Source organism: Patella vulgata, chromosome 2 (assembly GCF_932274485.2).
Source record: "Patella vulgata chromosome 2, xgPatVulg1.2, whole genome shotgun sequence".
In the NCBI taxonomy this organism is placed as follows: domain Eukaryota; kingdom Metazoa; phylum Mollusca; class Gastropoda; family Patellidae; genus Patella; species Patella vulgata.
Window position 1 is genome coordinate 70,149,425 of NC_065880.2, and position 21,049 is coordinate 70,170,473.

The 21,049-nt window shown below is 31.9% G+C and overlaps 1 protein-coding gene across 2 annotated transcripts in view; it reads left to right on the forward strand.

Annotated features, from left to right (window-relative positions):
- Positions 1 to 2,003: 2,003 nt before the first annotated feature.
- LOC126810588 (golgin subfamily A member 4) overlaps positions 2,004 to 21,049 on the forward strand; it is a 76,202-nt gene continuing 57,156 nt past the window's right edge. For both annotated transcript variants that reach the window (XM_050535737.2, XM_050535738.2), the window contains exon 1: positions 2,004 to 2,436. In XM_050535737.2, the coding sequence (XP_050391694.1) occupies positions 2,326 to 2,436 (111 nt within the window). In that variant the 5' untranslated portion in view covers positions 2,004 to 2,325. The remainder of the gene's footprint in view (positions 2,437 to 21,049) is intronic.

Below are 21,049 nucleotides of genomic sequence, written 5' to 3' on the forward strand. Positions count from 1 at the left end.
AAATATACGTACTATAGCTATAGCCTTCTGTTCTGTCATACAGTATTTATTAGTAATTTTATCGGCTGTAATAAAATAGGTACCAAATGACGCCTTTTTTCATAACCCGATAAGTGAGTTTAAACAAACTCCAAGCAAAATATCTGTACCGTTATTCATATGCTACACTCACGGTGGTGGGGGTGGGGGAACCTGGCGATACCAATATTTAAATTTCACCAGACAAGTCCAATCCATGACTTAATTTGCCTGTCCAACCTCGTGGGTTTTCTCCGGGTCCTCCGGTTTCCTCCCACTGCTAAATACCCCTTATTGAAATAAAATTAAACCATATATTAGTCCCGAAATGACCTAGTCTGAGTCGAGTGGACGGTAAACCCCATCTCTCTCTCTCTCTCTCTCCGTGACTTAATCCTTCCCCCTACCCTTAAATTCGTAGTCATAGGGAAATTTGCCCGGACAGCAAATTGAATTCAAACTGTCAAAAGGTTCTTTTCCGTGCACGCCAACGTGTACACGGGACCTCGGTTTTTCGTACTATCTGAGCGACTAGATGATGTTCCTTGTCAGGTCCTCTCCGTCCTCACTGACAAGAAATCACGCTGTGAAATACCCTGGGAGTTTCTTGATCAACGCCCAGATCGAACCAGTGCCTTACTCACCGAGCCACGCAATGACTCCAGAAGAAGAGAGCTTCACCGACTGAATATCTTTTTTTTTCAGGTTAGCTTTGATCTGATTATGCACTAACATCGGAGATATTCAAAATACATTGTATGCAAACTTTGGGAGAAATCGGTCGACGCACCAATAACCATATTGACCTTTGTATCTCTTCATTAACCCGGTCGGTGCATGCTGAAAGGTAGGACGTTTACCACCATTTCATTCATTCATTCTTCATTCATTCATTCTATTGTTTTTTTTTTAAACTGAGGCAAAATGATAATGAATTTCTTTGTCCAAAGTTGAATTAATGAAAGAAAAAAAAAATATGTACAAAAACAAATATTGTTTTAAATGAAATATTTTTACAAACTTTTATTACGTATTATTATATTTTCTCGGGGAAAATGATAATGACCGTATACCTGGTGATATCCAAAGTTCAATTTGTGAATATTTACAAAAAGAAACAAATATTCTTCTAGAATGTAACTTTATTAAGACATATTTACATGAATGTCATCGTAAAACATCAAAATTGCAGGCACAAACGGGCGTACGTCCTCGGAAACAATCGGGCTATATTGCCTATAGATTATTGGTTTCCTTGATAATAAAGACTAAATTTGAGACCCATGTTCATTGCTATATATTTGGACACACATTTTAAATTTAGATGTGTATAACTATATATTTTCTTGATAATAATATATATTTTTTTAAATACAATTTTAGATGCATATTTTTTATGCTAATTGCGGTAATTGCACCATCTAAGGTAAATCATGGACCTTATAATGTTTTATATTAAGATCCATCGGCAAATCAATGATAAAATGTTTGCAGTGTTATCATCGGCAATACACAAATCTGTCTTCTGTAGAATAAGGCATTAGAACGAAATACATGTACGTTGAATATTTCAGTCATTTCAATAGTTTTGCAATGAATATTATGAAAAGAATTTACAATGCGATCAATGCTCATTCGTGATTCATAAAGCTGCATTAATACTAATAACACAAACGCATACGTGGTTAATCGAAGCTACCCGGCTTGTTTTGTATTATCTGCCCTTAAATTGACCGGCGAACTACTTTTTTATTTATTCCTTCGCTAAGCAAATTATTAACAGCGATGATACGTTTTGTAAATATACTTAAAATCAAACATGAAAATACTTAATACACAAATAGGCGACCAAACACAAAATATAACTTCTAGAAAAAGATATGGGTATTTACAAATGAACTATTTTTTAGTCATCTCACCTATTTATTATCCGTCCGCCAACACCTCAGCGGAAAATAACTACACACTTCGAAAAAAGAGAAAGATTGAAGGCGATCATATGATTGCTTAGCTGTTATTTCGTATAAGAACTTCTCGAGTGCTGATTGTCATCTGTTTGGTTTATAAGTATTCATTGATAATATACATGTTAGTTATTGAAGAACGTGAATTGTGTAGCTGTCACACCACGTGAATGAAACACTGTATGCGTACTGTTATGTTATTATATTATGACAGCCGAGTTCAGAGATCGATGGGATTTTGTTGTCAATGACAGTTCAGAACATCGCATTGAAGACGTCTCTATTTGCTGTCAACCATCAAAGGATGTACATGTAAATACAGATTAATTTTATTCTACATATAATGGCCGCAAAGTGTCGGAAATTTATACCTAATATTTTCAACAAGGCCAAGTGCCAGACATGTTTCGGTGCCAAGGAAGCGCATTCAGCTGAAGCCTTAGAGAATAACAAGGTAAGCCGGTTATGTTATTGATTGAGCTAATTATAGTAACTTGAATCTAATTACCCCCCTTTCTTTAATTATTAATTAACTTTTGATCTGGGTTCGTGCTAATGCCATCTGCCAATAATGATTTGGCTCAAAACATATTTTGAAATTAGGTTTATTTTATTACGTTTTTTTTAATTGCATACTATGAATGTAGAAGGATTGGCCCTACTTTGTACATGCCTACTGTATTATCATTCATTATGTTTCTTTATGGCTCCACCCTCTAATGAAGAGAGTTTATAATCAAACTTCACTCCCCCATATAAAATTTATAAGCATGTAATGATTAAACCAGTTCTCACTAAATATTCATTACTATACTAATCAAATCATAATTTTTCAGTGTATTCAATATCTGAATATTTGAATAATAAATATGATGTATATTTACTAATAAATAAATAAACATGTTATTTATGAGAGAGAGAGAGAGAGCAGTCTTCTAATAGATCACTAGTAGGCTGATTCTATTAAATACATGTGGCAAGACAGACTGTCCCCCAGTTCATTAATAAGATTAGTTCAAGATTGTTTTTATTTAATTGTATGAGTACAATAATTATGATTCAATTCATTGGGGGGATGTACTATACATAGTTTACATTTATATTCCTGTAAAGCTGTAGTCTTAATATGCAGGTGTGAATTATGTATCAATAATTTTGAATATTGTATGTGTACTGCTGATTACTGAACACAAGTGGGAGTTATAACTATGTAATACACAAAATACCTGGCCCATAACCATAGTCCACAGTTGGCTGAGCTGTGAGATATTGGTATTATCCAATATCTATAATACACATATACTTGAGGGCATTACAAGTATATGTAATACTGAGAGGTAGTACATCATAGAAAATATCACTGCATAATGGGTGATTGGATGGGAATTCGGGAGGGGGGGGGGGAATCTGTTGTCTTTCAAGAGACTGTGTGCTTTTTTTTTTAAAATCCTATATTTGCTAACTAACTGTATCATGGAATTCACACATCTACATGTACCATAATAATATAATAACAGGAATATGTTGCTTAATTTTTATTAAGTACTGAAGTATACTAACCTATTCTTATCCAATGGTTTACTATGAAGATAGTTTACAATATTGGGCTAGACTTAAGCATTCGCCCACCTTTCACATTACCTTTACTGCACAGATTCTTGAATTGCTTCCAATATTAATTTAAACAAACCTAATCAGTAATGCATACAGATTCCAAGACAACCAATATAGCGATTATAAAAGCTTATCTGCTGCTGCATGTCAGTTCATATTTGGTCTCATTTACCAAGCTTATTAAAACTGAAGTTGGGATAAAAATATTCCTACACTTCAAGCTTATATTTTAAGAATACTTTTCTTATATATACATATAAGCTTATGAAAGGAACAGAAATCTTTTATTCTAGCACCATTGATTATTTGAGTTGAATTTATCGTGGATTAATTTGTTATTTTGTTTTTTATTTTGAGTTGGCAATATTATGATCAGTGTAAAACACAATGTAAAGGATCTAACTAAGGTATTGAATTTGAGTTATCTAAATGACCAACACCTGTGTGGCTTCAGGGCAAAAAAAATAACTGTCAAACATTTAGGAGCATTGAATTAAGGTACTAGAAACATACACAGATAAGTGAATGTTAATGTCTATAGAACAAGTGCCCCTTTTATAAAACAAGTACCCTTCTTAGTTTGTTGTATTGTAGGGTCAGTAGAAAACATGGTTTTACACTATACAACTTTCTAGTATAACACCACCCTTTACACATCAGCCTTCAACATGATAAATTATTATTATCTTTGATAGCCAGTCAACCAATAATTTGTTTAGATAAACACAGTATGAAGACATGCACATTTACATGGACTAATGTACTTTTTATGTGAACAGGGTAATAGAAGCTAAAGAAGGAATTATTTCAACAGGAACATGGACTATATTCTTCATTTTTGTTTCTTATTTAGTTTGAGTTTAAGAAAAATACTTCCCTATTCATATCTTGTCTTTTTTTAAAAAAAAAAAAACATTTTGATAAATGAATCGCTTTATCAACATAAAGTAATCAACCCATCCATAAAATCATGCTACAAGTTAATTTTGTAAATTTATACATTTTCGTGTTGACTTTGTCACCTATGTAAGGATATGAAATGCTTGTGTATGTTCATTTTGACAGAAACATGTGTTTATGAGATAAACAATACATGTATTATGATAATAATATACTTACATCAAAATACTCAACTTTTAACATGAAATCTTTCCGCTCTTGAAAAGGTTGATATGAATATCAAATAGCTTACTTTCATTTTGCAAAAATTTGGAAGTTGGCCTGTCTTCATTAAGTGTTTTGAGTGGATTTCACTAATGCCCCTTAACATTCAATGTCAACAAAAAGAATCAAAATCAAATGTAATAATAATATACATGTATGTAATTAAAATTGTACATTAAAAATATAGTCCAACAATATAATAACTATAACAAAATTCTGTTGTTACTAATCACAAAAGATAAATATTAGACACAGGGTTATTGGGAAATTCAACAAAGATACAATACAATTGGTGTTATTTGATATCAATAGGTCCATGTCCACATATGTATTTATCTCCTGACCTTGTGAAGTCTGGTCCAGTAAGTCTTTTGATTTGTGAATAAAGATAAATAACTTGCAGGATATCCCAATTTGTTAGATGCTAACTTAATGTAATGGACTCTTGGTATTTAAAATCATTTTCTCAAAATAATACATATAAGTTTAGGAATTTTCTGGTCAAATTTTATTATCAGCTCAAGCAACTGTTTGTACATATACATGTACATGTACACCTACAAGGTATTATGTGTTTATCTACAGTTTCATAACCTGTATTGCACCTTTTCCATTTTTACATAACTTATCAACATTGTGTGGATTCCATTAGGTTTTGAACAGAAGGAATGTGTTTTAACACCTTTTTGTAGGTTAAGGTTTTTTTTGTAAGTTGAAAGAAACGATGCTGCCAGATAAACTATAAAAATGGTATATAAAGCTGTATAAATAACAAAAGATGATGTATGATTAGTATAAAAATAACATCAAGTACATTGTATGACATGTCCACAGGTTTATATTTTACTTATACATGTATAGAGTCAAAAGTTTACCTTCATTGTACACATTGTAAAATTTCATAAAAAAAAAAACAAACCCAAAGCAATATTTGTCAGTTTATTTTGTTTATTGAAGAGAAATTACAGATGCTTGTCATATTGATAGACAGAAGAAAAGAGAAATGATGATTTAGTTTAATAATGGCTTGATTGATATAAAAGTAGAAGGTCAGCTGAAATATCCCTTTGATCAGCTGACACCTTTAATAAATTGCTCATGATTAACTGATTTTCAAATGAGAGCAAGATATTATGCTTGAATAACGTTTATGTTGCTCTGGGATTCATTTTGATAAAAAAATTTTTACATGTTGGTAGAATATAGTGGATTTATTAATGAAAAATATAAGGATAGGTCCAAGCGTCCCATGAAATAAATCATTTCAAGTAAAGATCCCTTTTAGGTAAAAAAGTTGAAAACATATATATATGTAGAGTAATTGTTCCAAGCCCAAGGCTAGATTTATTTACTATCTGAGACTACACATATTTACAACATGTACATATATATACATATATATGGTAAATATCTGTCTGTGGTTAGTTTAATTTGTTTGTGTGAGCTCTGGGAGTCATTAATTAGGGTATTAACTCTACAGTACCTTGAAGAGATAACCTCGTTAGTGAATGAGTACCCTAATTATTAATAACTAACACAGTAAACCTCGTTTGACTGATCTTTAATTAGTACTTATTGTTAGCTGTTCAAATAGTATCTTCTATGGACACCCCACTGGATATTAGAGACACATGTGGCATTAATTCGCTTTGTCTGGAAAAACATGACTGAACATATACTGTTTGTTGAAAAAAGTCTTAAATTTTGATCTAAAAGAATGAATTATGCAGTTGGTACAATGTATTGAAGAACTGAAAATGAAGACCACATGGTTTTTGAACTTTCAGTTCTGTTATCAGATGATACATTGTAAGAATCTTTAATTACCTGCTTATGTCAAGTTTTAATGTAAAAGTACTTTATTGTATAAGAACACCCATTGATACTCATAATTAAAACCCAACGTGAAGAGAATGTCAAATTTGCTGTCATTCTGCTGAGTTTTGTAGAAATGATAGAGCATACCCCCTACTCTATTTGAAATGACTGAAAACCACAGGTACACATGTATTAGTATTAATTACATGTATGAGGGGAAATTTGTAGAATTTTCCTTTAAATTTAATTGGAACCAGCAGTGCTTTAATGCCTTTAAAGAGGCTATTACAGACAATTCTATACAATGCTTCTCTGTCATTTAATATCAATTCCTTGTGTTGTTTTGGGGCATTTCGGTTTATAGAGTACAAGAAAAAAAAAGGAATCAAGCGGAAAACAAGATTAAGCCAGAGCGATACATGTAGGTTGTAAGCATGTACATCAATGTAACACAATATATTTTTTGAAAACAATCCTGTCTTCATTAGCCCAATTGTGCACAACAGTAGGAGAGGACGTTAAAAACTCATTTCATTTCATTTAAAAAAAAAACAGATTGGTTTTCTTAGAGCTTAGTGCAGTATGGGTGAATGAACTACAGTACATGTATCTACTGTGTTACCAGTATTTTCTACTTCCTATATTAGTGAGATGTGGTATCCATCTACATGTATTATAGCAGTAAACAACTGTCAGGAGTTAGATGTGGTGTATTATTATATAATATTATCTATAACTACCTATCTAGATATATCATACTTATATAATATTATATTCCATGTTATATAACAGGATTAACTCATACATACTTTATTTATATGTATGTCTAGTAAATTAACATATCCTGGACTAGTGTATTACATACTTTAAATATATACATCTTGGTAAACATATTTATTACACATACGGGTACGAAATGTCATGTCACCTTCCTATGTGGCATCTATGGGAACAAGCCGTAAGTTTGGTCTATCCTAGTAAATATACAAGTATATGCTATATACACAATAATTACCAGTACATGAATCACAAAGCTATATATTGCGTAAATTGTATAGGAAAAAGTTCTATTTTTCAGGAAAATCTATAAAACTTTGACTTCCTATTTCTTTGAAAATTAAAAAAATAAAGACGTCTCAAAAGCTGTCAGTTGTCAATGTTTGGAAATTTGAAAAATGATACATCCATTAGGTTGGGGCTATTTATCACGATCCTGAAGAACTTAATATTCAATTGGTTAACACAGAAATGAAGTGTTATACCATGTAGTACACTATCCTATATAAAAATGTTAAAGAGTTTTTCTGTTCTCAGTGCATGTTCAAAGTTAAAGCTATTTTATAGGATAATGCCACTGAGTGCTATTTAATGTGTATCATCATCTCTGTTCTCTTTACTACATATATAAATACAGGTAGTACAGACATGTTCTGTCAGGGTTTTTTTTTATTTATCAAACAAGATGATAAGAGATCTACAGGAAGCCATCTTATATTGATAAACTGGACCAGATAAACACCAAGTATCGTCAAGAAATGTTTGCCTTTTGACTTCTTGAATAACCCTTCTTGTATGATAATTTCTTTGAAGAAGTATTTTATCATATTGAGGATTAAGTTATAATCTATTGCCACCATCTGCACTCTAAGAGAACCAATGAAAATTTTCTTGTTGATTCATATAATATTGATAGTGATTATGAAGAAGTACATTGTAAATTGCGAAGGTCATTTTCCTTCAATGAGAAAAATATTTTAGAAAGTAACTCGGCGGTAGATGGTGATATTTTCAATTTAACGCTTTCTGAAGGCCACTGACAATCTGTGTTCCATATTTGGTAGTGGGTCATTTTTTTTTTACCAACTTGTCCACTTCAACTCTGAACCCAATCCACACGCAGCATAAAGTGCCTGGAAAAGTCTAAGAAAATAAAAGGAAATAAAATTAAAGCCTTGATTAAAGGAAAGGTATGTTTGAAACCCAGTCCCTACCTAACCTTATTGATGTAAATGTCAGAAGGGATGAACTTGTTATACATTATAAGTACAGTCACTCCTTATATAGTAGTAGTAGTAGCTGGTGGTTTATGCCTACTTCCACAAAGTCGCTCCTTACACTGGTTTTATATATATATATACCTGGTGAGGTATAACAATAATACACCACCCACATACATACTCATATTGACCTTTATATTTCTTACTCTTCCCTAACACTTGCAACCTACATATATCTACCTATTTCTTATAGCGGCTGATTGCCATTTTCATTTAGCAGCCAATATCTTATTTTCATGGCTTTATCCACTCTAAAATTTTCTCAGATTGATTATTTAACATTTAATTAAAAAAACAAAATCTAAAATAGCAATGGTAGATATAAATCATCTGGCTTGGACTCAGTCGGATTAAAAAGAGGCCCATCAAAAGATTTTGGCGAAAATCATAAGAGGTGCTTACCATGTCGTATATATTATCTGCAGTGCAGTAGATGCCTAATGATGACAAATTTTTAATTCATCATATCTTTGTAAATACTAAACAGAATTAAACCATTTGTGGACTGATATTCCTTTTAGTGACTTAAGTTCACAATATTGTGGTTTGCAAGGAATTAACAACCCCTCAAACGATGATAAGGGACGTTAATAAAGGTATTTATATACAGGTCAGTCTTAGCTGTCTAAATATATTTATTTAGTGGGTTATTATAATATATCTGTGCCAGATATATTTATGGGTCATAATAGTTATATTAATGTAACCACACATTTTTATTAGGGGCCTTTTGCGAACATTTACAATGATAACAGGGAAACGTTTTACTTTCATTTTCTCACCCTTCCTACAAAAGAAACCGTAACTAAGTTCTGTGCACTCATGCAGTGTGCGCCCACAAAACCGCTTTTAATGGTTGTTTATGTACACTGTTTAATGTGTGTGATACTATCTTACTACCTACCTAACAGTTAATATGCTTTCTCTTAGATCATTGTATCTGTCAGAAAGAAGGATGTTTTTTTTTAAAAAACTTTTTCTCACCCTTCCCACGTATATCTAATAAGTGCTCTGCACCCACTTTTACATTATATCCATAAATACGGTATATATTTTATATCTGTTTTGTACCACCTACCAAATTTATCCTTCATTATATATTTTTTATGATACATGTATTTGACTGCCTTTACTAGGCCTAGTCATTGAATTCATTTTATTTGACTGCTTAATTTATCATTTATAGATGATTGATCAAGTTCGTATTCATTATGAAAATCGTTTAACACTGCTCAATCATTATAATGAAATTTTAAGGGAGTTATGGTAGTTGAGTGGTTAAGGCGCTGGCTCACGAACAAGGAGTTCCCTGGCTTGATCTTAAAGTCCTTCAGGACCTTCCAGTGTAGATTCTCACCTGTCGGTGCAGTGCTGGACACAGGACCTGACAAGGAACAGTGTCTAGTTGATCCCATGAGACTAAAAAACTAAAGGTTTCTGTTACATGTTGTTGTGCATATAAAACAATCCTTGATAAAGTATTTGTTACAAATATCATTTGTTATTGAAAACATGGTACTCAAAATAATATAATTTTCTGAAGCACTCAATAACATTATTAACTTTTTAACATTTGCTTTTTATTCTCAATATTTTTTTATTGTCAAGATGTCTCCACAGACCCATAAACCTAGTTAGTCTTTGAATACCTAAGATTAATTTGATGTCAGGTATTATTAAATAGAATAGTTGGCCTATATATACAACATATATAATAAATAAATTAATATACAATTGTAAACTATTTATTATAGTGTGCAATGTATAAGAGTATCAGCTGGTGAATATAGCTTTATATTGCACAGTATTCCAACAATCATGGTATAGATCTATATTTAAGTACACTATAAATCTATTAGATCATGAGTACCTGCTAATGCCTTTATTCTGAACTTGATATATATGTATTCCCCACCTATAGCTTATACTTATACTGAGTTTGAGACAGGGTATAAATAGTTGCAAGTAATTTATGAGCTACTGAAAGCAACTGGTGGCAACCAGTAGTTGTCTATGAGCTCTTACAACTTATTTTTACCAGTACCTCATGTTTTACTTTTTGGGATACAGTTGTGTCCAGTGTTGTTGTTTTGTGCAGTCTTTTGACTTATCAAAAAAAAAACTGGCCTGTAAATGATATATCATTATTGGCTGTGGAAGAATAATGGACAAAGTTTGTAGAAATGTAGAGGATTCAACCATACCTATTAGAAACTGGAAGTCAGAAAATCACAGGCCTATGGGCTTAACTGTCACTTGTTTTGACTTAATGGGCCGAAAGCTCTAACCTTGAAATGGGAAAGAACTGCCACATATGTGTAGTCTGGGCTTAAGTCTACCATTATTAAAGTTTACTGATACATTTATGTAAATTGTATATTTATTATGCCTGAAAATTTTGGGTACCCCTGATGATATTTGGCTATTGTTCATCAGTTTAGAATTTGAATAAGAAACTTTTATTTTCTTAACAAATTAAGTATGTCAGAATAACTGTAGGTCTTAGTAAAGAATAGAGTAGTATTTTCTCATCATGAAAAGTAGGAGTGTATTAGTGACAGTGTAATAGGTTTTTATACACCTATTCATGGATGGTTCATAATGCCTGGCTGTGTATACCATATAGCTTATTATAAGTGTGAGAAATTTACTTAGTTATAATATACCTTTAACCCATATTCATTGATAATATACTTTTTACAATTCCTGCTGATGTCTATTTCTGTAGTCTTTCTGTATACCTTTTATTCTATGATGTATATAATAAATGACCTTGGTCATTATTTACATAAGTTACCCCAGAGGTTATGAGTAAATATATATGCTCTTTGAGTATCTTTCTACAAAACCAGTTTACTTTTACCTTTGGTTCCTTTCAAAATCTGTGGACAGGTTTTTTTTGTTGTAACAATTGACTACAGAATTATTGATTTATTCATAAAAAGAACTTTGTCTCTATCTCAAAGTCATCACTTTGAAGCAAGGCTGGAAATAGGCGTCGTGTAACAGATATTGTCCTGCACAAATTCATGCTTCGTCTGGCACTATTCCCACATGTACCTGTAATTTTCTCGGGCACAGATTTGATTCTGTTTTGTGTTTTTTTAAAAATATTTGTATTGCATGCCTGGTATAACTAAACCCATCATTTCCAGGTCTGATTTTAACATCCAGATTTTTTTTTCAAGTAAATACCAAAAATGAAACTAAATCTTTTTTAGTTATTCAGAAGTTAAACTTGTATATATCCATGGAAGAAAAAAATAGGCTGCTTTGTCACATGTGTTATTACTCGGTCATTTATATCTCCTTATCAAATATTAACAGAAAGCCAGATGTCTTATTTCTGTAATCTACCTGTATTTATAAATAAATTCTCTTGTTATTATAATCTATAAATATACCATATGGAATATAGTTGACCTTTCCAAAAGGTCAAAGTCTATCATGATAAAAATACACATGACAAGAATAATTATTTTTTACTGTTTAGTCTACACTGACCTCACTTCATTACCAGTTTCTCTTGACATGTTTGTAAACAAAAAAACCTGTACTAATGAAATATAATGAGAGATAATGATGTAGATACCATAACCTTTGACACTGTGGGGTCAGAACATACATGTACATGTAGCATTTTGTTTATGCATGTACATGATTGTTATTGTAGGCTTGAAGCAGGAGTGAAATTACAAAAACTGAAAACCACTCCCCAAAAAAGAAAACATAGTACAGATTAGAGGATTTCATATTATGTAGTTGTGTATAAGAATCAGAGTTTGAATGAAAGTAATGGTGTAATAAAATGTACTAAATGCAGTAAACGGTTGTTTAGTTAAAAATTCAAGAATAGTCAAAATCAAAATTGTATGAAATTGTTTTGCCAGAGAATAAGCATACTCTGCCGCATGCAAAGCATTTACTATCATTATATAGGAAGGAATATATAGTATGAAAAGGAAACATTCATTATTTTAAACATTTGACATTGACTTTAATCTATAATTTGTTGAAATCGACATGAAACTCAAATTGTTTTGTTTATAATAAGCAGTCAACATCTTAAATTTATTGTGTCAATAGATAAAACAAATAGAGTTACAAACATGGGTCAGATGTAGATTTAAAAATTTATAATAACAAATGATTAATGAATGTATATTTCACATGTCATATTATCATTATATCAATCATAATACCCATATATGTTCAGAATATGATCATTGCTTATCTATATTTCACACCTTCAAATGGATGAAATAACACATTTAACCCCTTAAATTGTTTATTTAGATGGTGACCTCAGTCTGTCAGGTCACGGTATACTGATAAAATATTGATAATTAGCCAATCAGATGACAATGAGTTGATAAAATATGACTGATAATATTATAATAACCTCTTGACTCTACAGGTGTACATTTATTATAATTTGACCAAGTGAAACTTAAAATCTGTTTCTACATTTTACCAAATTCATAAATCTTTAATATGTCTAAACGGAATAGAGGGTAAGCCCTAAAAAGGAGAAAAAAAAGAACTTGCCATAGAAATCAAAATCTTTCCAGCCCAATGACAGAAAATCAGACTTTAAGGCCTCACCAATCAATTTGAATTTGGTATGGGGGTAATAATTTAAAAAAAAAAAAAAAAATGAAATACTCTGTTACTGTTACTCTTCTCAAAAACTTTTAGTTCAAAATTAAATTGATTGGTTAGCCATACAATCTCAAAAGCTCTATTATCTTATATGTACATGTACATCATGTAAGCAATCACCCCTGATTGGGGTTTGTGTCGGGATGTTCTACCAAAACGTAAAAGAAGAAAAGTTTCTAACATATTATGTTTGTTTTTAGCTGAAAAACACAAAGTAGATTTTAGGGGGGATTGTTTATCTCAGACAGGTGTAGAATAGGATAAAGCAGGATTAAAAGAATAAAGGTGTGTTAACTAACTGATGATAATCATGTGATATGCACATGTAGACATGTAACAAAATACATTTTCTGGCTGGGAATTTACAACTTGATGCCTAGCATATTGATAAAAACATTTAAACATGCATCTGTCTAATTTATCTATATACATCAACAGTCTGTATTTATCTAATGACTCACTACCAAAATATATGTTTACAAATAATATACTCAAACAAAAAAAGGTTTCACTATGTTTTGCTGATTTATCATTTAAAACTTAGTAAAAAGAGGTGCTTTTACATTTCATGAGGGAATATAGATGAGGTTTTTATGAAGTCATTAATCTTCCAGTGTACATGAAAAAGGTGGACAATTTCATTTTTCTGGATTATCTTATAATCATATAAATGGCTAACATAAAAAAACACATCTTTCACAATATGGTCATAACATTTTACCTTCTGATGAAAACTGTTTGCCTTGTAGTTTTGTTTCAGATAATCTGAGGGCAGCCACAGTGGCTCAGTGAGTATGGCACTAGCTCACTAATCAGGAGGCCATCAGGATTCCCCCCCCCCCCCCCTTGTCAGGGATTTGCCTGGCAATCGAAAAGTGTCCAGTTATTTGAATGGGACAAAAATCTAGGGTCCACCCGTGTTGGGGTGCACATAAAAGAACCTTTTACAGTTAGAATTTGATAAAGCATAGGCCAAAATGTCTCTCATAGTACATTGCATGAAATATGCCTATCTTGATTATCCTGGTTGGTGCAGAGAAGGAGGATGTTAAACCCCATATCATTACACTTCGAACAATTTGAAGAGTTTTACAAAAGGATTTTGTAATGCATTTAAACATGGGGAAATTGGTAAATGAAAACTATTGAAAGTCTGATTAAAGGACATTAGACATTGTTCATATTAGTTGCTCTGTAGAGTTTCATAGTGACAGCAACTCCATAAATAAAGATGTATTAATTTGATGTGTGGAATTCTATGTAAATGGAATATCATTTTTAGATGGGTTAATGTAATTTTTATTAATCACACCTAGGTTTTATGAAAATATTGTTTTTAGGATGTAAATTAGTTTTTGATTAATTTTCCATATTTTCTGACATGAAACATCTGTTGTTGAGGTGATAAAAACACAGAAACTATGATGAAAGCAAATCTTCTCAGCTATTTCTCCTTGCTAGGAATTTTTATTAACTTTTTACCTTGATTCAGGAAGAGTTTGTTATATATCATCTGTGTAGTGATGAAAAACCAAGTTTTGGGGTTTTTTTTCTTATGAATTTGAATTTCTATGGTAATCTGAGATGTGTAAAAGCTTTAAAGAAATTTAAAGGGAGGTTTCAGTAATTTGATATTTTACAATGAAGCACTTGTATTTAGTATAATTAGATATCTGTTAGATTTTATCTTTCAAATCTAGTTCAGAAAGCTCACCTCCAAATAAAATATAGCATAGTAATTGAGCAAATTACAAAAACACAACATTGGTGGATCTTCCACTTCCTTTCCTACAGAATGATCAGGTACACATCCGGGCATGACAGAAATTCCAAGAGTTCCTCGTAACCAACTTCAAGATTCATGTTGACGATATTCTAGTGGAGAGGCCAGTCCCTCAACATTACCACAGTAAAAATATTTATCTTAGCCATTTGTATTCTTTAATATTTAGACATAAATTTTTCTGAAATATTAATATTATTTACCAGTAACCTTGTCTGATGGTTCTACCTTCTCTATGTCTGCCCAGTTGGGTGGGTTTGCTCTGGATCCTAAGGTTTCCTCCCACTAGTAAAGACCCCTGTGTGCAAGCAGATTATTGATATAAAATTGTACCATAAGTTAGTCCCGAAACATGCCGTGGACATGAAACCCCATCTCTCTCACTCACTTCTTTCTCTTAGCTATTCTAGGCTTCTTTTTTTTTGTGCCATAAATATATGTACTTCTACAGAACCTTTATGATTATAAGCAATTTTCATTGATTTCTCACCACATTTAGGACGATTGTAAATCTTGAGATATATTTATGATTTTAAATGTAATTTATTGTAAACCCCACAAGTTGTACAGCTGTGTTATACAGAAGCATGATTGTTAATAACATTAAATATATTATGAATCTAGTATATCCTAGTGTAGATGTAGATAACGTGTAATATACAAGGTTACACAATCAGCTGTTTCTATACAGATATAGTTTCATCTGCTTACCTTTCTCTTCATTACATCCTTGTATGCGAAAACATTCACAAATCATGATTTTATCTGAAATCTTCACTGAAAACCAACTGGAGTATTTTGAGGTCCTACATGTACCTGAATTTTTTCTGTGCATAAATTTAATGAATCTGTCGGGGGATGTAATCGAGTACAATTATTTTGTAAAAAAAAAAGTGAAAAAAAATAAATTTTATACCCGGTATTTGTATTAACATATTTGTTAGAGATGCATTTGTTTGCTTTTGTCTTTAAAATATTCACAATGTTCTGACATCCATGTTTTTGTAAACTTCAATTTTAGCTTTATTTCATTATTTTACTTTGGAAGCTGTTGAACTAAATATGAACTTAAAATAAAATTTGTGAAGAGCGGTGAATGTAGTTCGGACCACATGACATCGTTAAGATTTTTTTGATCGTTTTTTTTTCTTTTTGCTCCTATAAATTACATAGACACTTTCTTTAGATATTAAGTTTTATGTGGATCAGTTATTTAGAGTAGTGCCCAAGGCCTACAGATTTCAAGACATACATTGTATTAAGTATTGTATACATTGTAAGTTGTATTTGTATACTTTATGTAGATAAGTAAAATAAAAAAATGTTATCACACCCTTCTGGTATTGTGTGTATGTCTGGTAAGATAATAGTGTATTATGTACTGCCATATAGTTGTGAAAAGTGTTTTATAAAAATTTACGCCTTTAAGTTCAAGTCATGTCAGAATATAGTATACTCTTTTATTTTATTTTAAGTTAAAGAAACTTTTTGCAAGTGTGATCTCCCAAATTATGTTATTGCCCTTAAAGAGGGTTGTTCAACGCAAAGCAATAGAATCAAATAGGTTTTTTTTCCAGTCATTTTGAGACTAACATATGGGTCATTTTTCTTCGATGTACACATGTGCAATGCTAGGGAGATGAATTTGGCCTAAACAGCAGTATTTCTACCAGTTTTTCAAGTGCTTGTTTTATGTCCACTCCTTCTAAAAATATGTTGATGCTATCGTTGTTTGGTAGGCATTAACTGAGTTGAGTAAAATTTAAGATCGTGGATACAGTACATGATCTGTAGTCCAGGTCAATATGACATGTTCTTGCTGTCTATATATAACAGATGTTTTATGATCATTCTATTTATACTTTACAAAGTAAAAACATGTGTTAGTCTAGTCTCTTTAACTGACAACATATCAAACTAATATTAAACATTTGTCCAACCATGACCAAAAAATCTGGTTCTAATGTAAAACACCTTGAACTATTGGTGATAAGCGTTGTGTTATAGATCATGCAAAATTGGAAAATAAGATGCTATGATGAGGCTATACGTAGCCACAGCATTAGAAATACATACAAAATTGAACCCCCTGGTAATTCATCCGTTAAAAGTGTTATCATCTTTCCCTCCATATATTCTTTTAAGTGTCTGGAAAACTTAAACTAAAATATTTTTAAGAATACTGATGGTTCATTGGCTCAGCACTAAGATCATAGTACAAATTTTTTAGCTCTTGTCCAATGAAAAGACAGCATTCTTTAAATATTTTAGCTTAAGTTTTGTGATTGGTTTAAGTTTTCTCATGGCATTTGTAAAAATTGATCCAGAGCTTGATTATAGCACATGAAAAGCCATTTCACATAATGTGATATTAAAGACAAAACATTTTGTTAAAAATGACTGCAAGAATAGTGATTGATTTGTCACGGTGTTTTGAGTGTAAGAAGATCTTCCCTTGATTTGAATTTCTATGGATATCTGTTTATTGCTTTGAGTGCCGCTAAATAACCTTAAAAAGTTGAACCATGTTTATAAGATGTTTGCAGACAGCTTTAAACTTTAAGCACTATTTAATGTTCAGCATAAGGTGAAGGTTAAAGACAGAATTTGTTTTGTTTAAAAATGCACATCAAGTCTTGTCAATATGCATTTAGAATTCTGTCCAAGTTTAAAGTCTTTCTACACTTCTCTGGCCTTTTAAATGTCATTACACCAACAATGATCTGCATGTTAAGTACCTCTTTACCTTTGCTTGTAAAAGTTGAAATCGTTTAGAAGGATAAAACAAATATGCTGATCACATTGGCTGGCCTTTAAAGACTCTCATCACATGTTGTAAATGGTGATTGAGTTAATTGTCACCTGTAGTAGTAGGTAATTAAAATCATTGTAACGAGCACCTGTTAGACAGGTGAATATACATACAGGTAAGTTCCTCTATTTACCTGGTTAATTTCTTCATGGAACAAATCGTTATTCTTGGAAACAACATTATGGTTTCTGTTGAGATAGATGTATGCATGTATGAACACTAACAAAAAAAATCAATGGATGAGTCTTGGTGTAGAAATCTAAAATGTACAGTATGCAGATTAATACCATCATTATTGCACATGTAGTAGCCTATATCATCATCATCATCGTCATCAATGCAATGAAATGAAATGAAATGAAATGAAATGAAATGGAGTTTAACGTCCTACTGTTCTGCTCCTAACCTGGGCTAATGAAGACGGGCATACGCCATACAGTGTGCTATGAGGGAAATTTTGCCCGGACAGCGGCACTACGGCCTACTCTTATATCGAATTCCAACTGCCAAGGGATCTTTTTTACGTGCACCCCAATGTGTACACGGGACCTCGGTTTTTCGTCCCATCCGAAAGACTAGACAGCTTTCCTTGTCAGCCCCTCCGTCCTGCATCACTGACAAGGGAGAACCACGCCGGAAAATCTGGATGAACTTTCTCGGCCAATGCAGGGATCGAACACCCGACCTCCAGGCTAGCGAGCTAGCGTCTTACCCACTTAGCCATGTGATCCCCTCAATGCAATGATCACTGATATTGACTATTAAGTATAAACATCATTGTTTAATGTGATCATTAAGATTGTAACCATGATGATGACCATCACTATTTATACCAGTCGGCATCATTAATCGGGGATTACCAGTATAGTAATAACCATCATCATTTATATACCAGTGATCACATGTGTATCATCATTATCATTTATACCTCTATTTATCATTGATACCTCTTCTTCATCATTTACACCAGTGATCGAAAGTAGGCTATCACCATTATAATCCAATGATTAACAGTACTGTCACCATCATCATTTATCTGTTAACACCAATATTTTCATTGTAAGGCTGTAAGATTAAAGTTATAGATCTCATCTGAAATAAGAGTGCAGGATTCCCAACAAATATGTTATAAATGTTCAGTAAGAATTTTTTGCGGCTGAGAGTTTGGCATTAAACATGAACACATATACAAAACTAAATTCTACCCCTTTAAGGTCTGCACACATCTTGTTACATGTAACATTTAACATTCAAATGTTATGTTATTCTACCATTTTAACAAGTTTTCAAAGCTTTAAGGGGGAAAAGTTATCTTGACTTCTACCCTGACTTTCAGCTACATTTTTTTTTAGATTTAGAGAATTTGTTCAAGCTGTTCATCTTTGAAAGAAAAGTTTTCAGTCGAATAACTTCTGTTTTTCTAGCACTTAACTTTGTAAAAAGTAATTGAATTAAGAGGAGGGTTTTTTATGTGCAGAAAATAACTTATCTAACAAAATCTGTAGAACTGTACAAATAATGATAGGTTGTATTCAACGTTTCATGTACAGGTATAAATGCTACTGCTTGTTTATTTGAGGGAGCCAGTGCATGGCACATGCCCATCTTCATTCGCCCATTAGGTGGAGAAAAGTAAAATGTTCAACCTGATTTTAGTTTATTTGAAAAGAAAAATTTAACACAAAAAAACTTATAATTTCTGTAATAGAACAACCAGTGCCAATATGTTTTCATATAACTAAACCAGAATGATCAAAATAAAATGGGGTTTAACGTCCAACTTTTCGACACCGACTGGGCTGATGAAGACAGGAGGAATGATCGAATGTTTATTCTTTTGACATTAGAATTCTATGAACATTAAAGCTGTGATTTTGAATAGTTGATTTGCAGCTCAAAGGTGCATAGAAAGTCTAGAAACCACAAGCAAAACAAAAGTACTGTCCGTAAGAATTTTTATTTATCCCAAAGGCTGCATGTGACTATAATTGGAAGAGGAATTTGGAAGTTTGGGAGTTAATAGCCTAATTTGTGATAATTTATTTGGTAGAATAGTAAAATAGATTGAGAAAGTAGAGCTTGTTGTATTCAATCTGGCTATTTACCAGAGTAACTGGACTCTAGTATAAATGTCAATGTTTCCTTCTACAGGTGTAAATATAGCACCTTTACATTGACTCAGGTAGTCTCAAGTAAACAACCTTGAAAACACTTCACTTTCTTTAGTACATTGTTCATCATGGTTGGTGAAAAGGGCTCCTAAATCCAGCTCTAGGTCATTTTGAGCCTTGATGAACTGAGCCTCAGCCCTAAAACCAGAACTTCTTTTTTCCATGAGAAGGGCACTGCAGAGTATTTTGGCTTAAACCCCTTTCATGCAAAAACTGTCCTCTTCCAAAATTTGCATTTAGTGAAGACTAAGAAATTACTGCATATGGCTTTGATTTCATTTCAACTTAATTGAATTTGTATTCTTTTTACCCCTCAATAAGATAAAATCATTTAATAGGAGAAATAAATTTTCTTTGATGGACACTAGTCACTAAATTTCTGTCAAGGTTAGTATCATCCATCTTGTTTCTGCTAGCAATCACAGTTAATTTTGTGTATTACTTTATAATATATATTCTTAACAACGGCGTGGTGCAATATTAAAAGGTTGAGAATTTTTTGTAGATTTTGACTGCATGTAAACATTACATTTAGACTGTAATTCTGGCACGAAATGTGGAAGATTAGAACACCTATATTAAGTCTAGTTGATGCAATTAGACGTAAATCAAAATGCAGACGGTCTTAGAAGTAGGGACTAACTAAACAATTTTGGAGTTTGTTTTTATATGCATGTCTAAGGCAGATTGTAAAAAAAATATAATGAGACAAATTTGAAGGCAATTTGGTGAGAAAGTTGGCTCACGTTTCATAATTGTGTGCAATTAGAGTAGTCATTCAATAAAAAACTAATAATAAGTTTATATACAATGGAGATTCTAATTGCAAGAGAACGTGACTATTTATTATTTGAAATACTAACTTTCAATAGAGTTGTCCCATATTAACATGTGGATGCATGTTGAAACAGGTCAGTTTAAATATTTGTGAATCAAATTCCAAATTGAAAATAAATTTACATAAATGAAAAATGCATTATGTAAAA